General features: G+C 44.8%; 1 protein-coding gene across 3 annotated transcripts in view; it reads left to right on the top strand.

The window, feature by feature from the left end:
- Positions 1 to 14846, top strand: part of MTHFD1L (methylenetetrahydrofolate dehydrogenase (NADP+ dependent) 1 like) — a 191134-nt gene extending 176288 nt beyond the window's left edge. For all 3 annotated transcript variants that reach the window (XM_070603316.1, XM_070603318.1, XM_070603317.1), the window contains exons 27-28: positions 8580 to 8691; positions 14480 to 14846. In XM_070603316.1, coding sequence (XP_070459417.1) covers positions 8580 to 8669 — 90 coding nt within the window. In that variant the 3' untranslated portion in view covers positions 8670 to 8691; positions 14480 to 14846. The remainder of the gene's footprint in view (positions 1 to 8579; positions 8692 to 14479) is intronic.
- The last annotated feature ends 281 nt before the right edge of the window (positions 14847 to 15127 follow it).

The raw sequence follows: 15127 nt of genomic DNA, 5'->3' as shown, positions 1-15127 counted from the left end.
TCATAAAACTTCTTTCTCATTAAAAAAAACATGTAATTAGTCATTGATCAGATTTGTTTTCAAATTTTCTTTTTCTGTTTCTTTCATAACTTACAACACATTCACTTCAACTAGACAATTATGTTGTCGATTCTTTAATAAAATGACAATAGTATCTATTATGTATTAAACACTAAATTAGGATCTTTTCTTTATCTGGTTTCAGTTTTGAAATAGACTGGGTCATGTAGATATTTTTATACTCCGACCATCTTTCTAGATAAGGAGCCAAGGCTCAGTGAAATAACTCCCCAAGAACCTGCAAGTGTGCAGGAGTGGCTCTCTTCCCACCACCCATTCAGAGTCCTGATTGGGTTATTGCTACCCCCCCGACTTTGACTACCTCTTGGAATCTTTACTCTTCCACATCTCGTTCCTAATTGGCCTAGAGGACGCCACACAACCTGTAAGTGGCAATCTGAAACCTCTCCTCCCTGCTCTGTCTCAGGGAGCTGTTGACAGGCTCAGCCATGGCCGTGATGGCGAAGTGAGGAAGGGCAGGGCCACGTTGCCACAGCTCTCCTGTGGAAATATGGAGAATGGAATGTAAGCAATTTAATACCTGTGTAAGGGGGCTTTGATGTATCTTTTTGCTAATGAATACAAACAAGGCATGTAAGTGATTGACAGCCCAACTGGTTGATCAACAGTAGCATTGTTTTAAAACTCTCTTGGATTTTGCCAACCCACTAAAGTCAGTTACCGGAGCAAATTCCAAACATAGTTATGCAACATTTTCCCTGAAATTTTTAAGTAAAAATTGATACGGCTGTTAGGTTATTTCAGCAGATAATGGTATTTACACTTTTCAGATGGAGTAAATAATCCGTGTCCCACAGCTGGTCCCTAAAGAGTAGCAAGCCTGTTATTTTTAAGGAAAAACTCTTGCTGTTACTGGATGTGTATCATTTTGGAGATTTTTTTTTTTGACAGTTGTAAGGTGTGATTTACTCATGGCTAACTGCCATGACAAGTTTTTTAAGATGTCATTAGGAAAGATACTACCTCGAGTGTAAGCTGTGTGACATATTCTTAAGTGTTACAGTTTAAAAGGAATCAAGACTAAAATTGTAAAGAAAGTGAATTTACTTTACCAATTCGTGTACAATTATTTACATGATATTGTAGCTGAAATAGCAGCAGCTTGACAGGATGTGTGGGCTCCCATCGCAGAGACAGCTCAGAACATTTCGGTGTGCAGTTCCAGCCCTGGTGAGTTCGTCCTTCCCCTCTGCAGTTTAAGCACACACGCTGCCACCAAGGGGCAGTGACACTCAATGCCATGATGCAAGGGAGGCATCAGGGCTCAGTGGTTAGGGTCGGGACCTTGGAGTCATACTGTCTGTGTTTGAATTGCGGCTCCATCAGGTATAAGCCTTGTGATTTGGGACCCATGATTGCACTTCTCCATGCCTCATTTTCCTATCTACAAAATGAGGATAATGCAAATATAGTAACACTGACCTTGTGGGGTTGTAGGAATTAAATGAGATAGAGTGCACGTAAAGTGCTTAGCATAGTACCAGAGGTGTTAATACCATTGGAGTTGCCAGGGCACCAAATTATTGCTTTGGAAATTGATAAATAAAAGAAAGGAATCAAGAAAAGGAGCCACTAAAAAGGACATTCTTTCTTGCACTGGATATGACGGGGTGGCTCTTTGGCCTGGAGCTGCCCACATAGAGCAGGAGGCCTGAACATGAAACCAGCACCCAGAGGACAAGAGAGAGAAACCAGGGGCTGCAGGACACAGCCAAGCCTGCAGTGTGCCACCTCTGGTCTTCCGGGCATGGGGACTGGAAGGACATTATCTACTGAGCAAACCAGCATGGAGGCGTTCCTGGTAGCCACAGATGAAATCAGAGTAAGGGGTACCGTCCTTACAATCAGAACAAATAAAGGGGAAATAATTATTTGGGGTGCGGGGGAAGTCTTGTCAAATGCGTAGTGGTCTTTTCGTTAGTCCTTTGTAATATCTGATTCTTTGGCTTGTGCTTCAGGCACGCAAGAAAGGAGGAGAACATCGTCGTTTCCTTTCTGGTCTGTCTGACCCTTCTGCCTCACATTTATTTTTCTTTCCATCTAAAAGAATTCCCTCTGATCTCTCATTTTCCCAAAGCCAGGCCCATTGACTTTACGCATAGAACGTATCAGTGACAACTCTTGTTGACTCTGCCCACTCCAGCGGCATTCCTTGGTTTAGAAATTATCCCAATTACCTATTTTAAGTTTTAATCTCCCTGATAATCAAACTTCAGAATCATACATGTGGAATCACCCAATTTCTGTACGTAACTATACAAATATACGTTATATAGGCACATTGCTTATATAGGAATAGAAAACGACCTGGGCGTTTGCACAAGAAACTGTTGACAGGGGTTACCTCTGGGAAGCGGTATGAGGGGAGGGGGGCTTGACCTTTTGCTTCTACTGTTTTTTACTTTTATGTTGAAAATATTTTTCAAGTAAATTTTTAAAAACTGATAGAAAAGTTAGTGAGGGAGAGGCTTTCTACCACTGAAAGAAAATTATAGTTTCCTTTACAAAAGAAGAGAAAAAGAACTGTACTTGCTCAGCCTTTCATTCAAGGCTGTTGAAGTAAATTGGAATAACCTGAGCCGTGTGATACGGGCACAATGTGGTAGTTTTTATGTAATTGAACAGGACTTCCATCTTAGAAAACCATAAGTTAAGAATTTATGTTCATTCCTTTTTATATAAAAAGCAAAGAATGAAAAGAGGTGTTTTTTTTAAATAAAAAGTAGAGTGACTTGACCCAAATGTCCCAGTGATCTGCTTTATTGATCTGTCCTTCTGGAAGCAGACCAGGTCCTGGTCACCTGGGTGTCCTCATAGGGAGCATTCAGCAAAGGTTGGTGGGTTGAATGAAACATCGCCGTGTCCTTTCACATGGTGACAGGCACGCATTGGCCACCAGGAAAGATAAGTGCACTCTGACAGCACACACCCCCCCCGGCTCCCAGAATTTCCCTGGCTGCTAAACAGAGGCCACCTTTGGAATGTGGTCATACAAATACAGTCGTGAGTCGCTTAACGACCGGGATACGTTCTGAGAAATGTCATTAAGCTATTGCATCGTTATGTGAACATCATAGAGGGCACTTACACAAACCTGGATGGTACAGCCTACCACACACCTAGGCTGTATGGTACTGATCTTTTGGGACCACTGTCGTATGTGCGGCCCGTTGTCGACCGACATGTGTTACACAGCACACGACTGTAGATGTTACCTAACTGCCCTGAAAAATGTTCCAGAACATCCATCTCCACTAAGTCAAGAAAATGGCAGTCCCAGTGGGAGCAGCACCATCTGTTTTCATTATAAAGATTTTTAATCTCTCTTCTTTCCTTTCAGTCCCTGGACATTTATATGGGCCATGTTTCCTCATGCATCATGTTAGAGTAGCTCGTTTAATTATCTGAATGACCAATAGATATAAATGGTTCTGTCCTCACATGCAAAGAAGGAGAAGGGAAGAAATGGGAAGAGAAAGTCCAATCCCTGAGAAGTTTGCCTTTTCTTAGTTTGTTTCCTAATTCTCCATTTTTACGCATTTTTCCAGTTTTACGCATCTATTTTAAAAAGTTTATGAAGCGCCTAATATTATCAGGCACTATATGCACACTTGATCTTAGCCAAAAGGCCAAGAAGTGATGGGCACTGTGTTTACTAGTCAGAAAATACTTTTGCTTAATGAAGACTTTAAATTTTTAAGTTATTATTTCATCAAAAAAACCCTTTTTATTTAAATTACACCATAATGAAGTTAACCATTATAGTCTTTTGGGTTGTTGTCAAATTTTTGAAACGAGATGCTATGTATCAGCTGTGTTCAGTTGCCTATTAGAGGAGGAAGGAAGTGGGTAGAAGGAATTTCACTTCAGATCCCGAATGGTGGGAACAAAAAAGATGTGAGCAAAAATGCTGCTTTCTTTCCTGAACCAAAATAAAACGGGGTGATTTATTCAGTAGGAAAACATAGTAGATTGGAGGAGAAGTCAGAATATAAATTATTTCACAAACACAACAGAATTAACTACAAGGATATTTTGCTTAAAGTAGAAATTATGATTCCATCACTTTATGAAACAGAATTAGTAATAATTTTTCTACTCATGCCAAGACTATTCTTTTATTTTTTAATGACTAATTTTATTTTTTAATGACTAATTAACTATATGACTATTTTCTCTTTCCTAAATTTAATGTATGTTTATAAAGGCTATTCATAGAACTCATCATTTCTCCAAAATGAGCTTAACCTGAAATCAGGATAGATTTGGAAGATTCATTGTAGTTAGAATTAGGGTCATGAAGGGCAAAAGCCGTATTTTTCAGCTTTTGTAAAAGAATTTATTAATGCAGCATGACAAGTAAGTACAATTTAGTGGCTCCTTCGTTATTTTAAGCAGGAGGCCTCCTTCAAGGCCACAGAAATAAAGTCAACATAGATCACCACTGACCCCAGGCGTGGGGTCAGAGGTCACCTCCCGAGGGCTGTCCGAATTCTTCCTTCCTGTGGTGCTGCTCTGACTTGTCAGGGGGCTGCGGTCCTTTGATGACCGAGTTTTTTATTGGGAGAGAATTTGATGCGAATGTATAAGGTCTTGTTAACATAATTCCATATTATGGCTGCCCAGCGGGAGTTTTATTTTAAAAGCAGATTTATTGGACATGGCTCTTTGTCCACCAGGCAGGGAGTCTCGGCTCTGCAGGCTCCATGTGCTTTCTTATCTGTTATTGCTTATGCTAAATAAGTCGCCCTGATTCTCGGAAGTGACGATTGCATCACTGGAAAGGAGCGTGGGAGTCTTCTGATTGAACTCATTTTTCCCTCATTTGAGAGAAATAAGTTGAAAATAGAGGCAAGATATTTCACACTTCCTGGCATTTAATATTTTGGCCAGTTTTAGCTCCCTGTTTTGTGACAATCAGAATGATCAGAGAGGCATACTCTGATTCACTGGCCAATGCTCAACTCCAGGAACCGCACGAATCACACTCTACTTTTGTCAGCCTTAGTCTTGGAGCAGCTAAAAGTGAATGATGGAGAGTTGAATTTTCATGTCTGTGAAAATAGCATGTAAACAAGCAGAGAGTGCAACTGTGTGTTATCCACAATGGAAGCATCCATCGTATCGTTGGTCTGATGGGCCCAAATACACAGCCTTCGGGGTTCTTCCTGGATGTTCTCACCTCACCTGGATGTGGACCTGCCTCATACTGGCTTCTGACCTTGAATGAACAGTGTTGCAGCCTCAGAAGCAGCAGCCATAAAGTCTGGGTAACATCCTTGCTCGGAAATGTGCCTTCGACCTAGAGAGTTAACTTAAGCGATGGGGCAGCATCATTGTGGCTGAATAGATCATTCCTTTTTTTCTCTTAAACTATAAAATTCTGGTTGCTTTATCCAAATCCATAGACCACACGGATTATCGAGGCATCTTAAAATGCTCATGTCAGAATGCAGCTAGGCAGGAAAATTGAATGTGGAGTACTGGTGTGAGTGGTACCCAGGCAACTGGGAAAAAATGAGCCATTCCCACTGACGTCCCTTGTTTTTGATGTCCCAGTGCTAAACCAGTAAGCATGGGTTTCTTTCTGGGGTCTCCCCGGATGTGTGCAGCCACTGTAGTAACCAGAGAAAAATGTTATCTCTCGTCTAGGAACAGAAACTTCAGGAAGATAAGTAGCCATCCACAGACCTACAGTGTTAAGACACAAGAAGTCCCCACCACCTACAAGCAGGTTATTTGTAGTTAATTGTTTGAAATCCAGAGCACATTTTCCCAATGTTGTGTTATAAATGGACCTGTATTCCGGGCAGGCCTCAGAAGCCTTTTTAGCCCATAATATACCTAAAGGACAGTTCTCTGCAATCAGCAAAGCAGGAGCTAGCCACCACAGAGCGGAGTGTTTTATACATTCAGCCACATGGAGACCACATCCCATTGCCCCTTCACTCACAGTCTCCCGGGCCAGGTGGTTAATGAGGCCTGCAGGTGCACAGACTTCTTCCCCGACTTGCTGCTCGGGCCGGGAAGAAGTAGCAGCATCAGCAATGAAACGGGCTTTTCTCTCCCCTTCCTCCTCATCGCCTCTCCCCCTCTGCCACGGAGCTCCCCTGCCTGGTGCTAAAGCAAGGGGGGTGAGGCAGGAGTAGTGGCAAGAGGCATCCTAGGCCACACTGTCTAAGCCAGCCCTTCTCTTGTTTTTTCTGAGGAAGATTAGCCCTGAGCTAACGTCTGCCACAAATCCTCCTCTTTTTGCTGAGGAAGACTGGCCCTGAGCTAACATCCGTGCCCATCTTCCTCTGTTTTATATGTGGGACGCCCACCACAGCATGGCTTGCCAAGCGGTGCCATGTCCGCACCCGGGATCTGGACCAGTGAACCCCCGACCGCCAAAGTGCAATGTGCGAACTTAACCGCTGCGCCACTGGGCAGGCCCCTGAGCCAGCCCCTTCTCGTACTGTAATGTGCACACGATTAACCTGGGGACCTGCTGGAATTGCAGACTCTGACTCAGCAGGCCTGGGGTGGGCTCTGAGATCCTGAATTTCCAGTGAGCTCCCAGTGATGCCAACGCTATTGGTCCACAAAGCCCAGTATGAGTAGCCAGAGTCTGTCAGCATCATGGGGGGGTGGGGGGCGGTGGCAGAGAGGGAAATCCTGAGTCATTACAGAAAGGAAGTAGAGAGTGAGAGAGCCGAGCTCCATTATACAGGGCTTATCTAGGGTCTTTTTTTGCCAAGAACTCTCTGCCAGGTGGGAAGAAGCAGGCAAACCCTGGATGACCTTGAGGGCCAGCTGTGTCACGGCGTCATCTCATTAGAGCGTTCTTGGCCAGGGCAGGCAGGAGTTTTGCGAGACACAGCACTTAGCCCTCAGGTGAGCCAGGCTAAGCAGAATCCCAGGTGTCCTTCCTCTGAACGATGGATACAGCATTGCTTTACAGGCATCCTTTGTATGAAAGGTGCACTATGGAAGCACAGGAGGAGATCTGAGAGTCGGTAAGGAGTTGATCATCCAGGAGCCTCGCAATCTAGATCCTAGACTCTGTTTTAGTGGGTGAGAATCACCAATTTGTTGTTCATGCCATGGAGTCGATTCTGACTCCTAGGGACGCTGTGGACAGCAGAGTGGACCCCTGCCCGGTCTTTCTATGCCATCCTTTCACCGTCCAGCGCTGTATCAGACAATGCTCCACCACTATTCATAAGATTTTCATGGCCAATATTTCAGAAGTGGGTGGGCGGGACCTGCGTCCTAGTCTGTTTTAGTCTGGAAGCTCCGCTGAAACCTGTCCGCCATGAGTGACCCTCCTGGTATTTGAAATCCTGTTGGCACAGCTTTCAGCATCACAGCAACACTCAGCTGCCACAGTATGACAACCAACAGACAGGTGGGTCCCTGACTGGGAAACAGACCCGGGTGGAGGCAGAGAGAGCGCTAAATCTTAACCACAAGACCCCCAGGGCTGGCTGAGAATCACCAGTGGGAATTGGCAGTCTTCCCCAGGTCTCCCAGGGTTGCTGATGCACGTGGGCAGACAGCGCACTTTGGGAAACTGATCTGGACGCAGTGCAGCGAAGCAGTGAGGAGCGTGGGCCTGGTTCAGTCCTGCCTCCACCACTAACTAGCTGTATGTCCTTAAGCACATGCCTTTGTCCCTAAATAGCCTCTCTCCTCATCAGTGAAGTAGGACTAAAATTGGTACCTACCTCTGAGGCAGGTAGGGAACTTAAGTTACCCACGTGAGACTCACAGAGTGCCCCAGCGGTGGTGGCCGTGGCAGTGGTGGTGGTTGAAGGAGTAATTTGAGATGACAGACATGATGCAACATTTCCCATTTACTGCTTATTAGCTGGGTGACCTTGGGCAAGTGGTTTAACCTCTCTAAACCTGAGTTTCCTTCCTCGTCACATGGAAATAATAAAAGTACCCAGCTCATAGCATAGTCGAAAGGATAAGTGACATGCTCAGCCTCATGCCCAGCGAGTTCTCAATAAACGTCAGTTACTGTTATTCAGGAGCCGGAGAAATCTCTGTCTGGAGAATAGGCATTTGTAAACTGCTCCAAGAGTGGTAGATTTTACAAAAATGTGCCTTGGGCGCCGTAATTGGGGGTGAGGTGGAGGCCATCGCTCACTCCACTCACGGCCACTGTCCCTTCAACCAGAGGGCCTCATCTTTGTTGGGGTTCAGCGTTAAGATTTGACTTAGGGAAAAAAAGATTTAAAAATCACTCTTTTGCAGCTATGGTGTGCTGTGGGACCGTGGGGAGAGTAAATGGTCTGGATTTTCAGGAAGTTGACATTTGCCTTTTCTATTTCATTTCCTAAACAAAAGTGGAAACAGCAGACAGTGGATTTAAAGAGAGACGTGGATATCTGACCTAAAGTTCTACGAGGCTGAATGGAATCATCTAATTAATTTATGCCATTAGAGGTACAGTGTTTGGCGTGATCACGCCCTGGCATCTGCTAACACCGGACTTTTTTCTCCCCTAGATGAGCACCATGCCAGGGCTGCCCACGCGGCCCTGCTTTTACGACATCGATCTCGATACGGAAACAGAGCAAGTTAAAGGCTTGTTCTAGACTTTCACAGGACCCGGTTCAGGTAGGCTGTTGTGCTTTTACTTTTTTTTTCTTTTTCTTTTCCCCTGTCTTTTTTAGTTTTGTTTTGTTTTGTTTTTCTGATATTTATTACGAAAGTGGTCTGATAAGTTAATTTCCTGACGTGGTTACTAGAAATTTCTACCTAATGCCAGTGCGTGGCTTGGATCACTCCTGGCCGTGGATATGCAGTTCGATGGTCAGGACACAAGCTCTTGACGTCCCTGGACTCAAGTCCAGTGAAATCATGTTTTCTCCAAATATAGATTTATCTAAGGCATCTCGTGCCATAACAAGGGAACCCTGTAAACTCATTATTCCTTTTCTAGAATTAAAACTAATATCTACCATCATTTTAAAAGAATAACGATACCTTCCTGCCACTTCTCTCTTGGTGCAGACTTAGAGTCATGTGATAAAGGAACTCGGGGTGCGTGTTTCCTAGGGCTGCCATCACAGAATATCACAGCTGGGTAGCTTACAGCAGAAATTTATTCTCCCCAGTTCCAGAGGCTGCAAGTCCAAAGTCAAGGTGTCAGCCAGGCCATGGACCCTCTGGCACAATCCTTCCGGGCCTCTTCCCAGCTGCTGGTGGTTGTCATCAGTCCGTGACATTCCTCAGCTTGCAGACGCATCGCTCCAGGCTGGGCCTCCAGGGTCCTGTAGCATTCTCCCTGCGCGTCTCTGCCTTCACATGGTGTTCTCTTATAAGGACACCAGTCATACTGAATTAGAGCCCACCTTGCTGACCTCATCTTAACCTGATGACATCTGCAAAGACCCTATTTCCAAATGAGGTCTCTCTTATAGGTCCTGGGGGTCAGGACTTCAGCATGTCTTTTGGGGGACACCATTCAACCCGTAACACTCGACTGTGGCACAAGAGGTGGGTTAGGCTCTCATGCCACCGGAAAGACACATAAAGATGGGACAGATCTTCTAACTCCGGGGGCCCTGTGTGTCACAGGAAGGACAGGGCAACAGAAAGAGCCCTGAATGGCTCACGGCCCGCCCAGTTTGAGGGACTTGATCTTGACTTGGAGCTGGCTGAGGCAGCCCCCAGCTGGGGCCCCTTGTCTTATTCCTGTCTACCCCTCAGAACTACAGCCACACCCGCTGGCTTCTGTCCTAGCTTCCCATCATGAAGAAAAATGACCACCCGCCCTGGAAAACGCCCAATCAGAAGTTTTAAAGCCATCGAGCTGCCTTTCCCCAACCCATCTATCAAACGTGTCCTCACCGTATTCTCCAGGCACATTCCTTCCCCCAAAACACCCCCAATTCATTCTCCCTGCTCACTCCTGCTCCTGTCCCTTAGCCCAGCACCCCTCCCTCTTGCCAACATACTCTGGGCCTTCCAGATGAGCTTTCTTGACCTAAAGACCTTTCTTTCCAAATTGTCCCTGAGTTATGGCCCCAAGCCAGGCAGACAGAATCCTTGCTTTCGTCTGTTTCGCTGCTAGCAGTCAACATGGGGAGATTTTTATATAGATATATATATATATATGTCTTTGTTACGAAAACACTACAGACCTAGGCTGTGCTGAGGAAGCTGAGGGATCACACCTATCAGATTATACTGATACCCGGCATGGAATTTTTGGTTTTCGTTGTGTGTGTGGTGTTTGGTGGTGTTTGTATGTGTTTTTTTGCGGGGGAGTAGGAGCTCTATTTAGTTTTAACCACCACCACTTTTCAGATCTTTGTCATTTCTGAAAGAGAAAACTCCAGAAAATGAACTAAGGGAGACGAATTTCACAAAGAAGCCCATAAACTTGAGCTTGGATAACAGGGTTATTTTGGTCTTAGTGTGACTGTGTGTGTGCGAATGTCTTGGGTTTCCCAGCTGGGCCTTGGGAAAATCACAATATCATTCCTCTTAAACTGAAAATTGACCCCTATCTTGCCTAATCTCCCTTTTCATGTCAAGAACCCAGTATGCTACATTTCTGCCATTTTTCCTTTTTCTCCAGAACAAGTCTGTGCAATCCTTTTAGTCTCTTGGACAGTATTTTTCCAGCCTTTGGGTCCATTTTCATTTGCTCTCCCTTGTTTTGAAGCTGCAAGAACTCTGGCCTAGAGAGGTCAACAACTTGCTCGAGTTGCACAGCTAATAGGTACAAAAGCCAAGATTCAACCAAGATCTGCTTACTGTCAGTCTCCCCCATCCTTCATGCCTCCAACCAAAGGATGCTCTTTCATTTCAGTCACGGGATAAATGAACTGTGGCCCTTCTGAAAGACCATAACCAGCTATTTGAACAGACCTGTAATTTGGGGATAACCGGGTGATCTTTTAAAAATAGCAACAGCTAATTATTTGAATATTAAAAGCTATGACTGTCAAAATTCTTTTTCGTCAAAGTATAACAGGGCTATCTCTTAGTTCCCACCCCCACCGAATGGCATTTTCCCTCTCACTTATCCAAGGCTTCTTTCTTCTTTGTGAACTGCCAGATCCCGTTCTAGGCTTGGTGGGCAGTGGCTCAGAGCCCATCGCTTGACCCCGCTTGAATTAAAAGTGGATCTGGTGTCGTAAGAGAAAACCACTGTACGTGGCACACATTCCTTCGCAGGGACCCCTTACTATAATGATCCCACAAACATTCTTTCTGTTTCCTGTCCTCTCACACACGGCAGGCAGGCACCTCCCCTCACAGTCAGAGGTCTGTGGCTATTAAAAATGCATAAAAGAAAAATGTTGAAAGCTTGGATGACAGCCAACTTGGACCACTTTGGGCATCAGAAGAGGAAACGTCTGGTTGGTTGCTTTGCTCACATCGTGGTCAGATCGTTCTGTGCACTCAGCGGCCGCGCAGCACACGCATTCTTCCTTGCAGAGCGTGTTGCAGACGCGCACCACGTGGAAGAAGCCTGCGCTGGGCCAATGGTTTTCTTTCCTTCTGCTTCCTCTCCTTTCCTGCTTCCCTCACCCTCGAGGAAATTGTGGGAGACTTCATATGAGCGTGAGATGCCACGAAAGCACTAGAATTTGAGCTCCTGCTCCTCCTTTCCAAGATGTTGCTGTGTGCTCTCGCTATTGTTAGAATGGGGCGTGATTCATTCTTTTGGAAGTCACCAAAGAGAACTAATTAAAATAAGTTGTTTGTCCCCGGGAAACGGATCCTGCGACATCACCGTCCAGTCTCTTGTTTGAAGACGGTTCGATTTGGGGGTTTGATCTCCACCCTCACCCCACTTTTGGTTTCTCGTTCTGAACCTTTGTCATATTTTGGAGCCTTGGCAGGGTTCGAATGAGCGCAGTCAATTCTGGCAGGTTTCCTGAAGGACGCAGAGACTCCCTGCTTCGTGCTGGTGTGCAAGTTATGTTCAGTACAGAATCAGACTGACTCTGGTCCTGCTGTAAGTGTTAGTTACTTCCCAAAGACTTGTTTTTCTTGAATTGCACACCCAGAAAGGGGTATAATACCAGCTCCTTTCTTCTCAAAACTGCCTTCTGAGCAGAAATTTTCAGTGATGTGTAATAATCCCAAGTTGCTCTTGGGTATCACTGCCGCCTGCAGCCCTTCTGTTGTCAGGGCTGTCATCCCAAGTTGCAAACCACAGGGTTTTGTGGTTCCCTTGGGACCAAAGTCTTGAAACTCGATCTTTTCAAGGAGCAGCTCAAAAATTGCTCAGCACCATTGTGCTTCAAGAATAGCTCCTCTGTTCATCACCCTGAGCCATCCTTGGAGTAAAACAAGCCCCTCTTCTTTTCCCTCCTCCAGGCAAGAGCCAAAATAAGCTGGAAGCCCAAGCCACTTAAATAAAAGATTGTGATCATTAAATCTTCTTCTTCTTTTCTTTTTTTTTTTTTTTTTGGCTGAGGAAGATTGGCCCTGAGCTAACATCCACTGCCAATCTTCCTCTATTTTGTCTGTGAGCCACCACCACGGCATGGCCACTGACAGCTGAGTGGTGTAGGTCTGCACCCAGGAACCAAACCCCGGCCGCCACAGCACAGCATGCCAAACTTAACCACTAGGCCACCAGGGCTGGCTCTGTGATTGTTAAATCTAAAGATGACATATTTAGCATCTTGTTGACATCTAAAAGATGGTGATAATTAAATCTCCTCTCTCTAAAATGGAATGTTTTGAAGCTTAACAGTTGGCAAATGTTTAATTCTCTCTTAAAGAAACTTTTTCTGGGCACTCTGACTTATTATTATTCCCAAACCGAGATAGAATGTTTTATATGGTCTATCTTCATAGACTTCTTTCCACTGAATAAACAATAAACAACTGATTTATTTTTATGTTCTCACCTTAGCTATTGCTTTTCTGACTTTTTTAATCTATAATCAGACTTTGTACACTTTTGCCAACCCAGCGAATTTTCTTAAAATATGGAACCACAAGATTCTAAACCCCTTTAAACACAAAACATTAGATAAAAGGTAACATGGTGAATCAGCTGGTCTTCCCCCACCCACCGCTGGAGCTTTGAAGGCCTTGTTCCAGCTGTGCCTCAGGTTGCCTCCACCCTCTTCCCCCCCAGCCCCCCATCCCTCCCCAGGACTCACCGAGCCTCATGTCTAGGGTCACCAGAGCCACTGAAGTGAGGCTGGCCGTGTCTCTGAGTGCAGGGGCACCAGGCAAACCTTCCTTCCTAACATCTAAAATATTTCCTCTGTGTTGATGTTTATTTTGCTTGCCATGCTTCTGTTTTCTGTTTACTTCCCTGACTTGAATCAGACTCCAGGGAGGAAGTCATAGTCTCCTGGGCCCCTGTCTTCAGCCCTGTCTTCTGTTCTGAAGCTAATCAAGCATCCTTTCTGGCTCCAGACCCCTAACCCATCTGTGGGAGGCCGACTTGCTGTATTGCAGCCAGGTGTGAACTCTTGGCCCAGTAGATAAATTCCTCCGTGTATAAATTCATATTAGAGGCCAAATACTTGCATTTACATTTCTTCTGGAGCAGTGAACACATTTTTTCTGGAGGTTCTGAAAGACACGTTGTTTGTGTCTTCTTTTTATTTTATTTTTATTTTTATTTTTATTTGGTGAGGAAGATTGGCCCTGAGCTAACATCTGTTGCCAATCTCCCTCTTTTTGCTTGAGGAAGCTTGTCACTGTGCTAACATCTGTGCCAGTCTTCCTCTATTTTGTGTATGGGATGCTACCACAGCATGACCTGATGAGCGGTGTGTTGGTCTGTGCCTGGGATCCAAACCAGCAAACCCTGGGCTGTCAGAGGGGAGCATGCAAATTTAACCACTACGCCACTGGGCTGGCTCATTTCTCCTTCTTAAAATGTAGTTTGATCACTTTTCTTTCTAAAAGATTGCAAGATTCAACAGCGGCAGAGTCAACTTTCTTTGAGCGATGGCAACAAAGCTTTAACAATAATGCGAAGTTCCAGGCCTACTGACTCATTTGTTCTAAATGCGTTTTTCAGACCTCATTTTCTGTGCCCACCTTAAAAGAGAAACTGAAATTCAAGGCGATAGGATTCCTAACCTAAAGTCCTGAGCGCTCTCAGTCGACGGGATCCTGGAGACTGTCGATCCCAGATTGGGAAGTCATGGAATTTCTGCTTGATCTTTTAGGAAGTTCAGAGCGCTGCCTGCCGTGTCCGTGCCGACCTGGTCACGGAGTGCGGCAGAGGCGTATTGTCCTCTGCTTCTGCGTAAAAAGCTCCCAGACAGTGACCCCAGCCCTGTGAAGAGCATCTTCATCTGCTCTTGGATTTTCTTTTAGTCTCCAACTTTAGAGCTATAATAAATTGACAGTTTAACACCACAGGCAAAAGCTGTCCTTAAACCAATGAATCCTTTTTTTCTGTTTTCAGGCTCCTGAAAGGCAAACTGCTCCTTCCCTTTGGCTGCAGCTGGAGAAGAAAGTGAATTTGAAATATGCTTGTTACGCAATGCTGGAGAAATGGTGAAACAGGCCAAAGATTTATTCTTCCTTCAAGACGAATCCTGTTCACAGCAGAGTCTAGTATTCAGTAAAAGGACCTCCACCAAGTTTGGAGGAGACTAATTTATTTTCTGTTTCTGCAGAGTTTACATTATTTCCCCCTGCTTACACTTTAGAATGTTTATTTTATGGGGGCTGCGGGATTAAAAGAGTGTGAACGAAAAGGTAACATTTTCCACTCTGGAGTTTTCTATTTTGACTTTGAACTGAAAATAAACATGTATCTAGAAAACCAACCGGCAAGTTTTCAGCGCCAGATAAAACTCTGCTCTCTGGAGCTAACCGTTCATGTCAGGGCTGTTACCCAACACCGATTTCCTGGAAAATTGTGAATGCGACCAGAGCTTTATAAACATAGCACGAAAAGAATCACACACACACAGAAATATCTGGTCAATTGTGAAATCAGGGTAATCATTATACCTACCTCACAGCGTTGTTTTGTGGCTCAGATATGCCAGAACCACGTGTTGGACACACGGGAACCATCTTCTGATTGTCGAAGATTTGTAATATC

Source organism: Equus przewalskii, chromosome 32 (genome assembly GCF_037783145.1).
Source record: "Equus przewalskii isolate Varuska chromosome 32, EquPr2, whole genome shotgun sequence".
Classification (NCBI taxonomy): domain Eukaryota; kingdom Metazoa; phylum Chordata; class Mammalia; order Perissodactyla; family Equidae; genus Equus; species Equus przewalskii.
The sequence above is the reverse complement of the archived record's forward strand: the minus strand, read 5'-3'. Positions and strand labels throughout refer to the sequence as shown.